Source organism: Notamacropus eugenii, chromosome 4 (genome assembly GCF_028372415.1).
Source record: "Notamacropus eugenii isolate mMacEug1 chromosome 4, mMacEug1.pri_v2, whole genome shotgun sequence".
NCBI classification, from domain to species: Eukaryota; Metazoa; Chordata; class Mammalia; order Diprotodontia; family Macropodidae; genus Notamacropus; species Notamacropus eugenii.
The window spans coordinates 358086367-358102789 of NC_092875.1; the positions used below are offsets into that span (position 1 = coordinate 358086367).

The following is a 16423-nucleotide window of genomic DNA, read 5'->3' on the forward strand; positions in this document are numbered from 1 at the left end:
ACTGACGCCTTCCATGGAACTAGGGGATAGTTATTTTTGACAAACTTAAATTGCAGGTTTATGAACAGTTCACTGTGCTAGAGGACATAGAGAGATGAATGATGAACGAGCTGACTAATAGGTAAAAGGAAAATAAAAAATAACAACAAAACTGTGGAACATAAAGTATCTATTAATACAGTCACGTACCCTCATGAATAAATGACACAAAGGCAAAAATCATGTGGGTTTCATTTGTATCTATTCACCAATTAAAAAAAAAACAACTTAATAATCTTCACACACAAAAGTTGGTGGTAGAGTATTTGAGATACTTAAAGCAACAACAACTCACAAAATGCTGCAAGTCTAAGTGTTGGAAGTAGCCTTGTCATGAAAACAGAATTATTCCTAGTGGCAGATCAAATATTTAGCTCCATCCATTTTGCTCATTATCAATCAATAAATGTTTATTTAGCTCCTAGTATATGTCAGACACCAAGCAAGGAACTTAGAATAGAGGAATGAAGAATGAAGAATGAAACAATCTCTACTGAAAGGAACTTATATATATCCCTTAGTCTCTGGCTAAGGCAAGTTGTTGGACTTATTAAAATTCAGTCACAGGGGAAAGTTACAAATATATAGGCATATCTTTCATAATAGCCCTGACCAATTTTGTGTGGTAGAATGGAAAAGATATGCCTGTATATTTTATTTAGAATCAGATGTTGTTTAGCCATTCAGTCATGTTTGATTCTTTTTGACCCCACAGACTATACCATGCCAATACTGTTGATGGATTTTCTTGGCAAAGATACTGGAATTGTTTGCCATATCCTTCCCCAGTAGACTAAGGTAAACAGAGGTTATTTGATTTGTTCAGGGTCACACAGATAGTATCTGAAGCTGAATTTGAACTCAGGTCTTTCCAGGCCCAGCTCTCTTTCCACTGAGCCACCTATCAGCCTTAAAGACAGATGACACAGGTTTAAATCTCAGCCCTGTTACATCGTACCTAGGTAACTTTGTGAATCATTTCTCAGGGCCTCAGTTTCTTCAGGTGTCAGAATGAGGGGATTAGATTATAGCATTTATAAAATCCAGTAATTGGAAATGGAGTCAAGGAAACCTAAATTCAATCCTACTCAGACACCTACTAGTTGTTTTATTCTAGGGGAATTGCTTAACCTCTCTCATCCTCAGTTTCCTCATCTGTAACATGGGGATAATAATAGCATCTCTCTTATAGGTTTATCGAGAAGATGTAATGAGAACTTTGTAAAGTGCTGGGAAAACAGTGTTATTTGAATGGTAATGATTGTCATTATATTTCTTGCTGCATTAAATAAGCATTGTCCCTCTGGAACTAATGTAGCACCCCTGAAATGTTGTTTCAACTTAATTTGACACATTTAAAGCTTTTATTAAGTGTGAAGCATTGGAGAACAAAGCAAAAAAAATAAATAAATGAGATAACACTTTTGCTTACAATTGCATTCTTCTAGAGGAAAAAATAGCATTTACATAGCTAAATATGACACAAAGAATGGGGTAAGAAACACAAGGAAAAATCCAAGCCAAGTCTTCTCAGAAAGTTTGAGCAAGGGCTAGGAAGAGATTCTGAGAGGCTATACTGGAAAAGGTGGCATTCAAAGCTAATCCGTGTAGAAAGAAGATAATTTTGATAGACGGAGATAAGGAGGGAGTACATTCCAGGTGTGCTGGATGCTCTGCAGGAACCTACTGATGGGTAATGAAACCAACTGAAGTTTAAGGAGAAGTCAATGATCCAGACTGGCTGGAATATAAGCTATGTGAAAGAGAGTTAATATAATACAAGGTTGGAAATATAACTTGGGGTCTACCATCACCATCATGTAATTTATACAGAATTAGACTTAGAGTCAGTAGGCCTGGGTTCCAATCCAACCTCACTTATTAACTGTGTGATCATCAGAAAGTCATACCTCACAGAGCTTAGTTACTTCATCTATAAAACAGGGAGAGATAATAATATCTGCACTATCCATCTCATGGGATGAAGAAAATACATTGCAAATCTTAAAGCACACTGAGAGCAATGGATCAAAGATTTAGAGCTGAAAAAGGCTATCAGAGGCCATGAGGTCCAATTCCCTCATGCTGGAGATGAGGACCCAGAGATCCTGGGAGGTCAAGAAACTTGCCCAGAGCCATTCGTATAAAAGCAGAATTTGAACCCAGGTCTTCTGGCACCAAAGAAATTGTTCTTTCCACATGTCACTTTGTCTCCCATAAATGAAAGTTATTCTTGTTGGAACTAAGTTATTCAGGCCCTGAAATACTAGTTGTTGTTGTTTTTTTTTTTTTTAAATTTTATCTCTCAAGCAACAGATAGCCACTGAGTTTTTTTTTAAGTTGAGAAATAGTATGTATTGAAAGCAGAGAAACCACCAGGAAGATCTGAGAATGAGGGGGATTTTGCTAAGTATTTGAAAGATTGAACTGATAAAGTAAAATATAGAGAGGAAGGAAGCAGTTAAAATAGTCCAACTGAGATGTGATGAAGACCTGAAATGCTAGGGGTATTTTTGGAAAATAATTAGGTGCAGATACAGAATCAAGGATTGCTTCTATAGGATTAAACACCCGATTGGATTAAAAGTTAGACAGAGGAGAGGTGACCAGGAGGATAAAGGGACTTAGGTAACCAAAAAAATGCAAGTGATATCAGTTTAAATAGGGAATTTTGGCTTAATTTTAGGTGAGAAGTGGATGTTTTCAGTTACAGGCATGTTATTTGAAGTGCCAGAAGGAAACCCAGGTGGCATATCCTGTAGGCACTTTGTGATGTGGGACTGAAATTCAGGGAGGAGATTGTGGTTTGATTTTGTTTTACTACGTAGGAAGGTGGTATGTGAATTTACTGTGATTCACAAAGAAAAGAGATAAATGGTAAAAGTTAAAACAAGGAATTTGGTGCTATAAAGTAAGTGGCCATAAAGGCATAAAACATTTTTCAGTCTGTTTTATTATAGACCCATCATACTGAAAAATCATTTTATATAGCATTTTGCATTTGAAATATAAAACAAATTCAAAATTAAAATTTTTAAAAACAAAAGACAACAAAAGCACTTTTTATTCCTTTTTTGTTTATAATGATGAACAGAAAAAAGCTGAGTTAAAAAGTATCTTTAGAATTTGTTTCAAATGATAATTAAAAGAAACCAAGAAAATACATAGTCTTTTCCTTTAATTTGATGTAGGAAAAAATGAGATTCTATTTAGGTTGCTCTCAAATTAAGAAATATAGAGAAGTGCAGTCACATTGGTTTATAAGGTACATTGTTTCTTGCTCCATTCTAAAGGAGACATTACATAATCGTACCTCTTTGTCATGCAGAATATACTCAGAAAAAATGAGTACGATGCATTTCATTTTCCCTCTTTATCCTCCTTGGTACCAAGAAACCACCCAGATTGTTCCCATCAGTGAGAGTGCCACCCACATGATGAGATACTAACTCAAAGAAAACAAAGCATTCTTGACAATTTTTATTTTCATTTTTTTGAACAAGATGATCTCCTTTTAGTGAGAAAATTATTTTCATCTTTTTTACAAGCTAAAAATATGGTTATAGCTACAGAAAACTCATTACTATTGTTCCCTTAGATGATTAAAGTTGTCATAATTTTAACAAGTATGATTTTACTTTTAATTAAAATAACTGAAAATGAATTGATTTCTAGCATAATACAACTTAAAAATAATTTCTCAGTATTGATGCAATCTCTTGTATTTTGAATGGGTTGAAGTCTCAAGTTTTAGCTTTAACATTGTCAAAGATCCATGATTTCATTGGTGTAGCTATTTGACCAGATCAATCAATCAACTGAATGACTTCTTGAATTATTGCGATTGAAATTTTCAAAAATGTATGACCAACTGGGAGGTGGGTCTCGAGCCAAGTTGGCAGCATAGAGGCAACAAGCCAACTGAGTCCTCCTGACATTCCCCTCCAAACAACTTTAAAATAAGTGTCAAATTGAATTCCAAAGCAGCATAGCCAACAAAAGGTTGGGGTGAGACATTTTTCTGTCCCAAGACAACTTTGGAAGTCTGAAGGAGATGTCTGTGATACTTGACTAGGGAATGGCTCTGGCAAAATCAGCTATGGGCCTTGGAGGTGAATGTGACAGTAGTAACAGAAGCTTCATAAGCTCTCAGATAGTAATGGGTTTGAACAAATTGTCAGACAGAGATTACAAGGGAACCTGACCTGGCACTGGATGCAGGACCATGCTATATTTGTCAATGCTGTTACCCATACATGGTACAGGGTGGCAGTTTCAGAACAGAGAGCAACAGTTGCAGTTGTAGCGGAGCAAGGTCTCTAGCTGAAGTTGTAGAACAGAGAGGAGTGCTAGCATTTATGACTGAAGAAAAGGAGGGTCCTTCCTGGGTAAAGATCAGAGCTCAGAACAGAAGGCCAGTGACTACACCTCTCCATGGATCACACCACCTTGGAAGCACTGGAAACTTACAAACCCCAAGAACTAGCTCTGAAAACAGTAGTGCAAAAAAAGCCAAAACTGGGAAGAGTGCCTACCTACCTCTAGTTGAGTAAAGTTCAACTTTAATATAATTTCAAAGTCAAGAAAAAGACTAGAAAAATAAGCAAACCACAGAAACTGAACCCAACCATCAAAAGCTACTATGGTGACAGAGAAGAACAAGATACAAACGCAGAAGAAGACAGCAATAGTAGCGATAATGACCTCAGACAAAGCAAAAGAAAAAAAATAGACCTAATTGAGATAATCAGGGAAACTAAATCTTGCTAAAATATATGATAAATAATGAAGTCATATTGTTGCTAAACATATATGCAACAAATGGCATTCCATCCAAATTCTTAAAGAAAAAGTTAAATGAATCACAGGAGGAAACAGAGAGTAAAACTATACAAGTAGTGCACCTCAACTTACCTTTCTCAGAACTAGATAAATCTATGAATAAAATAGATGAAAAGAAAGTTAAGGACATGAATAGAATTTTGGAAAAGTTAGATGTGATAGAACATTGGAGAAAAATGAATGAGAATAAAAAGGAAAATAACTTAATTTACCATGTATTACGGCATAAAAGCATCACAAACAAATTTTTAGATTGTAAAGCCAAAAACATTTATCCAATAAAGTGCTTTGGAAGCACAGATTAAAAATTAATTAGAAATTTAATAATCTAATCCTAATGAATGAATGGGTCAAAGAACAAATATTAGAAACAATCAGAAACTAAATTAAAGTGAATGGCAGAGATGAGACAACATTCTAAAATGTGTGGGATGAAGCCAAGGGAAAATTTCTATTTCTCAATTCTTTCATCAATAAAAAGAAAAAACAAATTAACAAACTTGGTATGCAACTAAAAATTTAAAAAGAACAGGTTAAAAATTCCCAATTAGACATCAAAATAGAAATTCAGAAAATCAAAGGAGACATTCATAAAATTTAATGTAAAAGAACTATTGAACTAATAAATGCTGCTGCTAACTGGTTTTATGAAAATAGCAACAAAATAGAAAAGTCATTAAATAATTTGATTATAAAAAAGGAGAAGACCAAATTACTGATGTCAAAAATGAAAACTGTAAATACATTACCAATGAAGATGAAATTAAAGAAATTATTAGGAGCTAGTTTGCCCAAATATATGTCAATAAAATTGAAAATCTAAGTGAAATGGGTGAATATTTGTACAGTTTTTTTCAGTTGTGTCTGACCCATTTGGCTATTTCTAGGCAAACATACTGGAGGGGTTTTCCATTTCCTTCTTCAGCCCATGTTACAAATGAGGAAACTGAGGTAAACAGGGTAAAGTGACTTGCCCAGGGCTACACTGATAGTAAATATCTGAAGCCATATTTGAACTTAGGTCATCTGACTCCAGACCCAGTACTCTCTCCGTTGCACCATGTAGTTGACGAGAGAAATATTTACAAAAATGTAAATTGCATTAACAGAAGAGAAAAAGAATATTTAAATTATGAAATTTCTTGAAAAAGAAATTGAACAAGACATAAATGAACTCCCTAAGGAAAAAAAATATCTAGGAATAGATGGATTCACAAAGAATTCTACCAAACATTTTAAGAATAATTAATTCCAATATTGATTTTTTTAAAAAAAAATAGGTATAAAAGGAATCCTACAAATATTTTTATGAGACAAATAAAATTTTAATATCTAAACGAGTAGGAACAAAAAAAGAAAAAGAAAATTATAGAACAATCTCTCTAATGAATACTGATGCAGAATTATAAATTATAAATGAAATTATCAATAAAATAGTAGCAAGGATATTACAGCAATATATAAATATAAAGTTCATACACTATAGCCAGGGACAATTTATACCAGGAAAGACAGGCTGGCTCGATTAGGAATTATGGAAATCAATTAGGAAATCCAATTAGGAAAATTATCACCATAATTGACCATATCAATAACAAAAACAACAAAAATCATATGTTTATATTAATAGATGTAGAAGACCCTCAGGACAAAATACAACATGCATCACTATTAAAAAAAACTAGAAAGCATAGGAATAAATGGAACTTTTCTTAAAATGTACCTATCTGAAACCAAGAGCACACATGCTCTATAATGGACATAAACTAGAAGCCTTTCCACTAAGATCAGTGATGAAGCAAATATATCATTATTGTCATTATTTCCTTAAGAAAGAAACAAAACCATCACTCTTTGCAGATGATAAAGTAGTATGCTTAGAAAACCTCAGATAATCAACTAAATATTAGTTGAAACAATTAAAAATTTTAGGTTATAATATAAACTCACATAAAGCATTAGAATTTCTATATATTATAAATAACATCCAGCAGCAAGAGATAGAAACAAAAATTCCATTTAAAATAAGTATAGACAATATAAAATAATTGGTTATCTACGTGCCAGTGCAAACCTTGGAATTACATGAACAAAATTCACAAAATTCTTTTCATACAAATAAAGTCAGATCTAAACAACTGAAGACATGTTGATTGCTCATAAGCAGTCTGAGCCAAGATAATAAAAATGCCAATTCTACCTAGATTAATTTACTTATTCAGTGCCATAGGAAGCAAACTACCCAAAATATTTTACAGTGCTAGAAAAGAATAAAAATAAAAGAATAATAAAATTTATTTGGAAGAACAAAAGGTCAAGAATATCAAGGGCATTGATGGAAAAAAAAAATGTGAAGAAAGGGGACCCAGCAATTCCAGATTACAAACTACATTACAAAGGGGTAATCATCAAGGTAACTGGTTTCAAAATAGAATGGTGGATCAGTGGAATGGATTAGGTAATACATTGGCATACTACCTAGTAACCTAGGTGTTTGATAAACCCAAAGATCCATGCTTTGAGGCAAGAACTTACCATTTAACAAAAATTACTTGGAAAACCAGAAAGCTGTCTGGCAGAAACTAGACCCATATCTCATACCTTCTACCAAGGTAAGGTCAAAATGGATACATGATGAAAAAATAAAGGGTGACATCATAAGTAAATTAGGGAATCATGAAAAATTTTACTTATCAGATTTACATATAAGGGAAGAGTTTATGACCAAACAAGAGATAAAGAGAATCTTGGGAAATAAAATCAATAATGTTGATTATAAAAGAAATTATATAGTTTTTCCACAAACAAAACCAATTCAGGCAAAATTAAAAGAAAAGCAGTAAATTCTGTGTGTGTATTGGGGGATTACAGAAAATTTCTTTGATAAAGGTCTCTTTCTCCAATATACAAGGAGCCATGTCAGATTTATAAAAATAAGAGCCATTTCCCAACTGCTAAATTGTCAAAGGAAGGAAATGAAGTAAAAAAGTACTGACTTCAAATCTGGTCTTATGCGCACACTGTCTGTGTCATCTTGGACAAGTTACTTGTCCTTTATTTGTGTTTTGTGTATGTGTGTGTACATACATAGACATACATACATGCATGCATACATACATACACACATATATCGAATATTTTTATTCATCAACTGAGTCATTCATTTATAAAATATTGCTGCAGTGACTTTTAGAAGGAAACTCTATCTTTGCTTATATATTATTTTCTCCCATAATCAGAAGGCTTAACAACAACAAAAATAGCATAGGGAGAAACCTGGCAAGATAGCTTGATGTTTCTTTTTTGTTTTGTTTTGTTTGCTCCTCAGAAGTAGTTGTAATAAACAAAATTTAATCAGAGCCTTCCTTAGAATTGAGAAGTTATTTCACCATATCTTGGAAGGACAAAGCCTAAAAAAAATTAAGGAGGTAGAAAGATGTGTGTTTACTATATGGAAGGCGTTTTGCTGGACACTGTTGTCAAAGAGCTTATATTCTTATCAGGGAGACAACATAAAAAAATTGCATATCAAAAAGATACATAAAGTATTTGAGTTTAAGAAAGGAGAAATAATTATTTTAGCTATCATTTTTGAATGAATGACCCAGAATTTTACCACATGCAACAATAATATTTGAGAAAGGACAAAAATCTAACATCTATTCACTGGTGTTGAGAGAAAATTTTATAAAAAATCTAAAACTAGTTGTTAATAATAATGCAGATTATGTTCTACAAAATTTCAGCCTCAACTTCCCCCAATTTTGACTTTATCCATAGCTGCCCAACATTCACATTATTCAGGTACTCATTTACTGCTCTAGGAATCATGAATGATGTTTGCTATTTATTTACCTACAGACAGATGCTACAGCATTTTACATACACTAAACACACATCTTTCTATTTAAAGAATAGCTGGCATTACATCTACTCAGACACATACATTCATTTCAGTAAGTTTTCCTTCCAAGAGACCAGAACTAAAGAAGCATAAAAAACGAATTACATTTTGTCCCAGGGAAAAAGAATTTCTTCACTTCAAGAGTGGGTTAAAATTAGCAGTGGCCAAACACATCCAGAAGTCATGTGTTTTGAAGATGTTGTCACTAGCATTAGAAGCCACAATAGTTACACTTCTAAGGAAAACATATTGGATAGTTTGTATTTGATATAAGCTACTAAAAAGCAGCAAGAAAATAACAAATAGATAACTGTTATATGGAGAAACTAGAGCCTCAATTTCCTTCCTATTCCCTTAGATCAAACTCTCATTCAGATTACAAGGCAGTCTAAATTATTCGCTTTAAGTTATAGAGCTAGTTAATATTAAAAATTGGGCTAAAATATAAGGGTCATAACACTTAGTTCAAGTTTTTACCATTATAGCATACAAAGTAATGAAAACATTTTAAATACCTAAGCTAAATAGATATTAGGTTATAAAGGAAACATTGTGAACATTTCTACACCATTGGTACAATTATAGGAGACACTTCTCTTCCTCCAGTCTGGTTTGCATAAAACTTAAGGGTAGTATTGTGCTTCAGTGGATGGAGCAGAATATTTCTTCCTTTTAAAGGAATTTAATTTTATGGTTACAATCTGTTGGAGAAAGCTTATTTTTCGGACTGATATGGGCTTAGTTTCAGACTTTGTGATCTTTATCAAATACTTGAAATAATAGACTTGAGTAAGAAATTACGTTGTTTTTTTCACAGTTGTTCAATCGATGACGAAAGGAGATCTAGTGCTAATGGTATTATTATCAAAACTGATATGTTACAAAAAATGGTCATGCTTGGACTGAAGTTTTCTTTGTAAGAAATCAGAGGCAGTATGAGAGAAGAAAAGGTTGTTTCAACAGTATGTTCTCCAGAAAGCCAGCTCAGTATATGAAAAGATCATTGCACTTAGATTCATAAGACGTGAATTTGATTCCTGGCTTTGACACAACTAACCATGACTATGTGCAAGTCTCTTCACTTCTCTATGACTCAGTTGAGTCTTTCGTAAAATGGGAAAGGAAAGGAAGGAAACAATCATTAATTAATTAAGTGCTTACTTGATGGTAGGCATCATATTAAGTACTGTTGATACAAATGTAAGCAATTTTTCCATTAGCTGCCTCATAGGTTTATAAACAAAATATCATCTATGTAATTGTAAGTTACTATTATTTATTTATGGATTTCATAAAAAAATAAACCCTTAAGATGATATTTCAATGGTCACTTCTATGTCTGTCTTTCAATGAAGTTCTTTTAGTATTTCAATAATCATTTTTCCTAGAGGAGAAGGCATTTAAAATGATATACCTAATTCTAGATTTCCCTAAACAGTTAATAATATTAATAAAAGTTATGTAATACAAATTAAATGCCAAAAAGTCATGCAAAATAGCTCCAGTCTATCACCAACTCTTCGTGGCTGTTTAATTTGGAAAGTGAATTCAGTCTTGTCACAGAATCTGAGTCAGAAGATTGTCCAACTTGTATCTTAACCATCATTTTTCTATCAAGCTTAGATTTAAAGACTGGAAAGGAGGTGAATATATCAGCTCCCAAGGAAGCCTATCCCATTCTTGGATGCCTCTAATTACTAATAAAATTTTTCTTTACATGGAACAGACAAACCTATCTCTATATACGATGTCCATTCTTCACTCTTACCTTTGCTCTCTGAACTATCAAAAGTCTAATACCACTTCTCTGAAAACTTCTCTTTTACATGCTTGGAGACAGTTATCATGTCCTGCTAAATCTTTTTGAGCAAACCATCTCCAATTCCTCCAACCAGTCTTCAAATGGTACAGTTTCTAATCTCCTTAGCATCTTTGGCATCCTTCAGTTTGTCATCTTTCTTCTTAAAATAGCACATCCATAAACAGCAAAAACAATAACTGAAGAAATAACCATTAGCTTAGCTTTTTTTTTTCCCTCACTAACATAATCTGCCTCCATTTTGTGTGGGATAAATGACAGGAAGGCCAAAATACTTTCCCCAGTAGTCACAGATATGGAACCACAATTTGGCAATGTGTCTATTTTATCTCAGCTTACCATCTGTGGAGCAGCCACTGGTCCCATCACTAGAACAATAACGCATTTCTATTCTTTGCCTTCCCACTTCCAGTAAATTGGGGTCAGGTAGTCGAGCTTTGCAAGTGTAACGGAACCGTTGCTCATAATGGCCTCCATTGTCTGAGATGTTGACAGGAGTCCAAGGTGTCCAAGGGGTGGTCTTTTTCAGTTCTGGACATGAGTTGGTGTTACAAGGCTGATATTCCTGGAAAAAAAATTAAAAAAGGATGTTGCATATTTGATATCTTGTAAGTTTAAAATAATTTTACCAAAGAGTTTGTTTTCCTCATGCTAGCTACTAAAGTTGTACGTATGGATGCTGAATATCCATGTTCTGGAACATTAGTCATGTGTGGTTAAAGCGTATTTAGGTCTCATCTCTAAAATTATAAAATCAAACTGGACAACACTGGATCCTATGAAAAACTATTTTTTTGATAATGCAAAAAAGCCCAGTCAGTATCTGCAGAAGATGTCATGAATGTCCTAAAAATCTTAGACAATAAATATAGGAATATACCTTTTGTATCTGTTTAAATAAACATGTCAGTAGAGTTCTTTTATCCTCATAAGCCAAATCTAATACTGGTTCAAGATAAAAACAATTAAAAAGGGAAATATGGAAATGTCCACCAAAAATTGTACATTATGGATATTTTTGTCCTAAAATAATGTTCATTTCTGGGCAGTCACTTGATCTCTTCTTGATTTGAACATTTATTTCCATAGAAAAATTAAAATAAATCAATGACAAAAGTTATTAAATGGATACAAAATGGTAGGAAAAGTATGCTTCTTAAGACTTAATACTGAATTATGGCAGATGGAATTACACATTTACCCAATGGGTTAAGCATATTTAAAGATTGTAAACTTAAAGGCCCATAGAAAGTTCAGATTTCATGAAAATAGATTAAAAAAAAAACCCTTTACAAAATGAGACAACTTCCCTCTCAGCTGCTGACACGATTACCTTCACTAGCATTTGCAAGTTACATCGTGATTTTCATTTTCCTGTTATACCACTAGGGTCTCCTTAGTCCCTGACATAAGACTTTTTCTTTTCTCCTTGAAAGGTAATCGATTATTTGCTCTACTCCCAGAAAAAGTATCCACAAGAAATGAAAAAGAACACCTAAATAATAAATGTAATTAGGCAAATATGATGATTTCAATAAAGACAAAAGTAGTGACCTACATGTGCATCAACAACAACAAAAACCTCAGCACGTTTATGTTCTAGTTATAATTTCTACATACAAGGTAATCGGGAAACTCGGAATGCCACCTAGCACACAGATCTGAGGAAGGTATCCTATACTTCATTTTGTTTTCACCATGGTGAAAGCCAGTGTTGGGTCTTTTTTTCATCAACTTCCCTGAACACTAATTATTCAAATATTTGGCTTTACTTCCTTACTGCCAATTCATTTAACGGAACAAATCCAAAACAAATGAGAGGAAACTGAATGTATGGTAAGTCCCAATGAAAGGTTATTATGCCTATTTGAGGCTCTGTCACTTCCCAAACCTAATTCTCAGTACTTTCAGGTAGTGAGTAGTGGACAAATGGCTAGAAAAGTACTCATATACCCATTCCTCCTTCCTTCACACCACATCCAAAAGGAACACCTAACTTACTGAGATGGAATACTGCAGATGTCTGGCAAATAATGGGGTAATGTTGAGAGTCTGAGAACAAAGGTAAATGTGGCCATGGCAACACAATGTGGGATTAGACGTTAGAGATGAAGCTGTTGAAATATGTACAATTTCATTTGGAAGTATAACTTAATGCCTAAACACCTTGTTTGTCATAAATACACAATGGATGGGGGTGGGGTGAAGGAGAGGGAATAATTGATGAGGCTAAGAATGGGCATAGGTCAGTAATGCTAATTTATCAGTTTCAGAACTATGTATTGAGTACTTGTTATTTGCAAGATATTCTGTCAGGCTATGAGGGACAAAAGCTTACGTCCTAGTCTTATTTATCAAGGAACGTACAGTCTGATAGCTTTGGTATAGTACATCTTGCTCTTTCAACAAACCAAGTATTCGTAACCAGACATTTGTGCATTAAAAATGACAATTGTATTTCAATATAATTGGCTGTCTTTATAATTATATACTTTATTTTATGAATTTAAAAAACATATTCTGAGAAGGGTCATAGACTTCACCAGACTACAATGTACACTATATGTAAATGTGTGTGTGTGCTTGTAAAATAAAACTTTAGTTAAAATATAAAAATTATTTTAAGCTTAAAGGACAGGAAAAACTAAGAAAGGCACGGGTCATATCTGGCCTTCTGGCCATAGTTTGTCAACCTTTGCTCTAAAGCTATTCAAAATTGTGTCATCACAAGCTATTAACAGCCATTAGCATACTTTAATATTCTTATTTCAATGACCACCAAATTATCTAACTGATCCTCACTGGCATTCTGAATTGAACTTCTAACTTCTTTTGTGTTGTCTTGGTATCAACCTTGTACCCAAATATATGGTCAAAGGCAGTCAAATATTAAATATATACATCAATCTTATTTTATTCATTTTTGTCTTTAGATCACAATTTCATTAATAGAACATATGCTATCTTTTGAAAACTAAGGTGAAAGAACACCATAAATGAGTAGATTGAAATTCTCAAGGTTCTACAATTGAGTATATACAACAGAATGAATACTGCCAGTTTGGAAATGCCATATGCTGTTTTCTTTTCAGTCATAGTGTATGTGCCAGCATCCCAGCATATTCCTACGCAGATGTCCAAAGGTATTTGCTGAAAATAACCTGCAAGCATGATTAGATCATGCACCTCTGCTACAGGAATATGTTCTAAGACAATATTCATATAAGTTCTTGGTTTGCCAAAGATTATGTAGATTCTGAATATTTAAAAAAATGAATACAAATATTTCCAATGGTTCCTAGAATGCCTCTCTCAAGTCCATAATACTCATCTATATAGGATGAATTTTTGTTAAAAAAACAAACAAACAAAAAACCTTGATGGAGGTGCTTGAAAGTTGGTCCAAATGTCTCCATTGACATCTGTTTGCTGTCTGCAAGCTCAGCCAGTAGATCATTTATATATCCCAGTTATACTCATAGCCGAAGCCTGAGAGAATAAATTTATGCCTATTATACCTATGTCCGTTGTTATCTTAACCAGTATGGTCCATTCTTAGACTGATTTTTTTGTTTCTTTTGGATAATTTGCCTTTCTTGACATAGTATATAATGAGCATATATCTTATTTTTTACTATATTCATTATCATTGCTATTCTTTCCTCATTCTCATGGGATATAATATAACTAGTACTTCAGTACTTTCCCTTATGCTACCCTATACGAATTTGTGGGTATCACCATGACATTTTAGTTTGCTCACATAATTCATTCTCTTTGCTTTCTATATATTAGTTTTTACTTATAGAGATGATTATACTACCGCTCATAGTGATACAACCATCAGAATGATTAATCACTGAGAGATAGATGGTAGGTTAGGCCTGGTCATCTGAATGATTTAAATAATTTCCATTAAAAATACATTTCCTTTTCATAGTTGAGGATTTCATTGAATATTTGTGATCTGATTAACCTGTGAACAGTCATTCTGTCCACATACACATGATTTTAATCCTGCTAATCTGATGCTTAATTTTTGCCTATTAATGGAATTTCAAATTTGTTTGTTTCCTAATCAGTGATACTACCAAAAGCAGTCAATGGATTACAATTCCAAATTGAAAGAAAATACTGTCCTATCTATAAACATAAAAAAGGGTGAAAGACACAAACACCAGTTCTTTCTTTTTACTTATGGAAGCCCAATCCATTAGTCAAGGTCCATTTCCACTCTTACCCCTCCTTATCTGTAAACGTTCCCCAGCTTCAACTTCAGCTCAAAAAAAAAAAAAAAAACCCAAAACAAAAAAAGAAACAAAACATTTCTAACCTTTCTTGACATTTAGCTATGTTAAAAATTTAGACAACTGAATATATTCCATCACGTATTATTACCAAAATGCACACATGCAACTTTCCAAAGAGATGGCAAATTTCTTGAGATAATATATTTAGGAATGAAAGTGAGAAACTGCTTCAGAGATCATTTAGTCTGCCCCCCTTTAAAAAAACTTATGGTGAAATTAAAGGGCAACATTTTCAGTGAATTGCTCAAGGACTCAGAAATAGGAAGAAGAACCAAGATTTTTTTTCAAAATCCTCTCAATCTAAATCTTGTATTCTTTTCATGATGCTACATTGTCCTTTTACCCTATAAGCTCTCTTCTGCTCTATCCTGCTTGCCTTCTAGCATAGCTCTAAGCACACAATTAGAATATAACAGAAAACTGTTGAGATAATTCTGTTAGTATACAAGAGATTGCAATAAATCCTTTTGTCTTCTTTAAGAAGGTATAAACAACTTACAGCTTACTATGGTAACCATGAAAATGAAGGATAAGTGTGAGGACTCTAAGAACTCATTCCTTATTCCACCATACACTCAATTCCATCCAAACATAATCAACACCTGAACCTCTTTGAAGATTTAAAATCTTTGGTTTGTTTTCCATACCAAAACTATATAGATATTAGAAATACACAAATATTTGAGTATACGCTTCCTAAAAAATGGGAGCAGTCAATAAGCAAGTTTTTCCATGCTATATCCTCTGTACTATTTTTTGGCAATGTTGGAATGGTATACCTAATTTATTTGCTTCCTCTAAGAAGAAAAGTTAAGCAATAACATTTTCTATTGAACCAGAATGAGTATATGTTTATGTCTTTTCTGCATTCTGTAACTAAAATATCCTGAAAATCCAATAGAGGAGTAGCTGTCAAGACGATTTTTCTGTCTTCAATGAGCAGCATGATTTCTTTTTAAATTTATGAGCAACACTGTTTTTTCCCCAAATTTCATTCTAAATTCTTTATAAATTCCAAATTTGCTTGTGATGTTTTATTTAAATTATTCTCCCATGAGAGTAAAGTTCAAGTAATTCAACAATCTATTTTCAGGCAGAAACCCTGAAAAAAAGGTGGATTTAATTTTAGTCACAGGTGATCAAGTAGGCTTTGGAGAGAAAATTTCACTCCCAGTGTTGCTCCTTAGTTGGGGAACTTTAATCAGCTTATTACATCTCAAGACTTCCTTGTTTCTCCATTTGTAATAAAGAACTATTTATTCCTACCTTACAATGATGTAAAGATTAGTAGAGGTTTAAGAAGTCGGTCTAGAAACATGATAATGAACATATAAATATTAAGTCAAGTCTTGTGACTTTAAAAGTCTTCATAATGATTGAGCAGTTAGTCTGGTGCTATGAGGATAGAATTTAGAAAACTACAAGGGAAAAAAGAACCTAAAAAAAGACATGCTGCCCATAATCATAGGACTTTCTTTCAGTGGCTATAGTGACACTCATGTGGGTAAA

At 33.3% G+C, this 16423-nt stretch overlaps 1 protein-coding gene across 3 annotated transcripts in view; it reads right to left on the reverse strand.

Annotated features, from left to right (window-relative positions):
- Positions 1–16423, reverse strand: part of SEMA5A (semaphorin 5A) — a 660701-nt gene that overhangs the window by 35925 nt on the left and 608353 nt on the right. For all 3 annotated transcript variants that reach the window (XM_072605411.1, XM_072605412.1, XM_072605414.1), the window contains exon 17: positions 10944–11169. In XM_072605411.1, coding sequence (XP_072461512.1) covers positions 10944–11169 — 226 coding nt within the window. The remainder of the gene's footprint in view (positions 1–10943; positions 11170–16423) is intronic.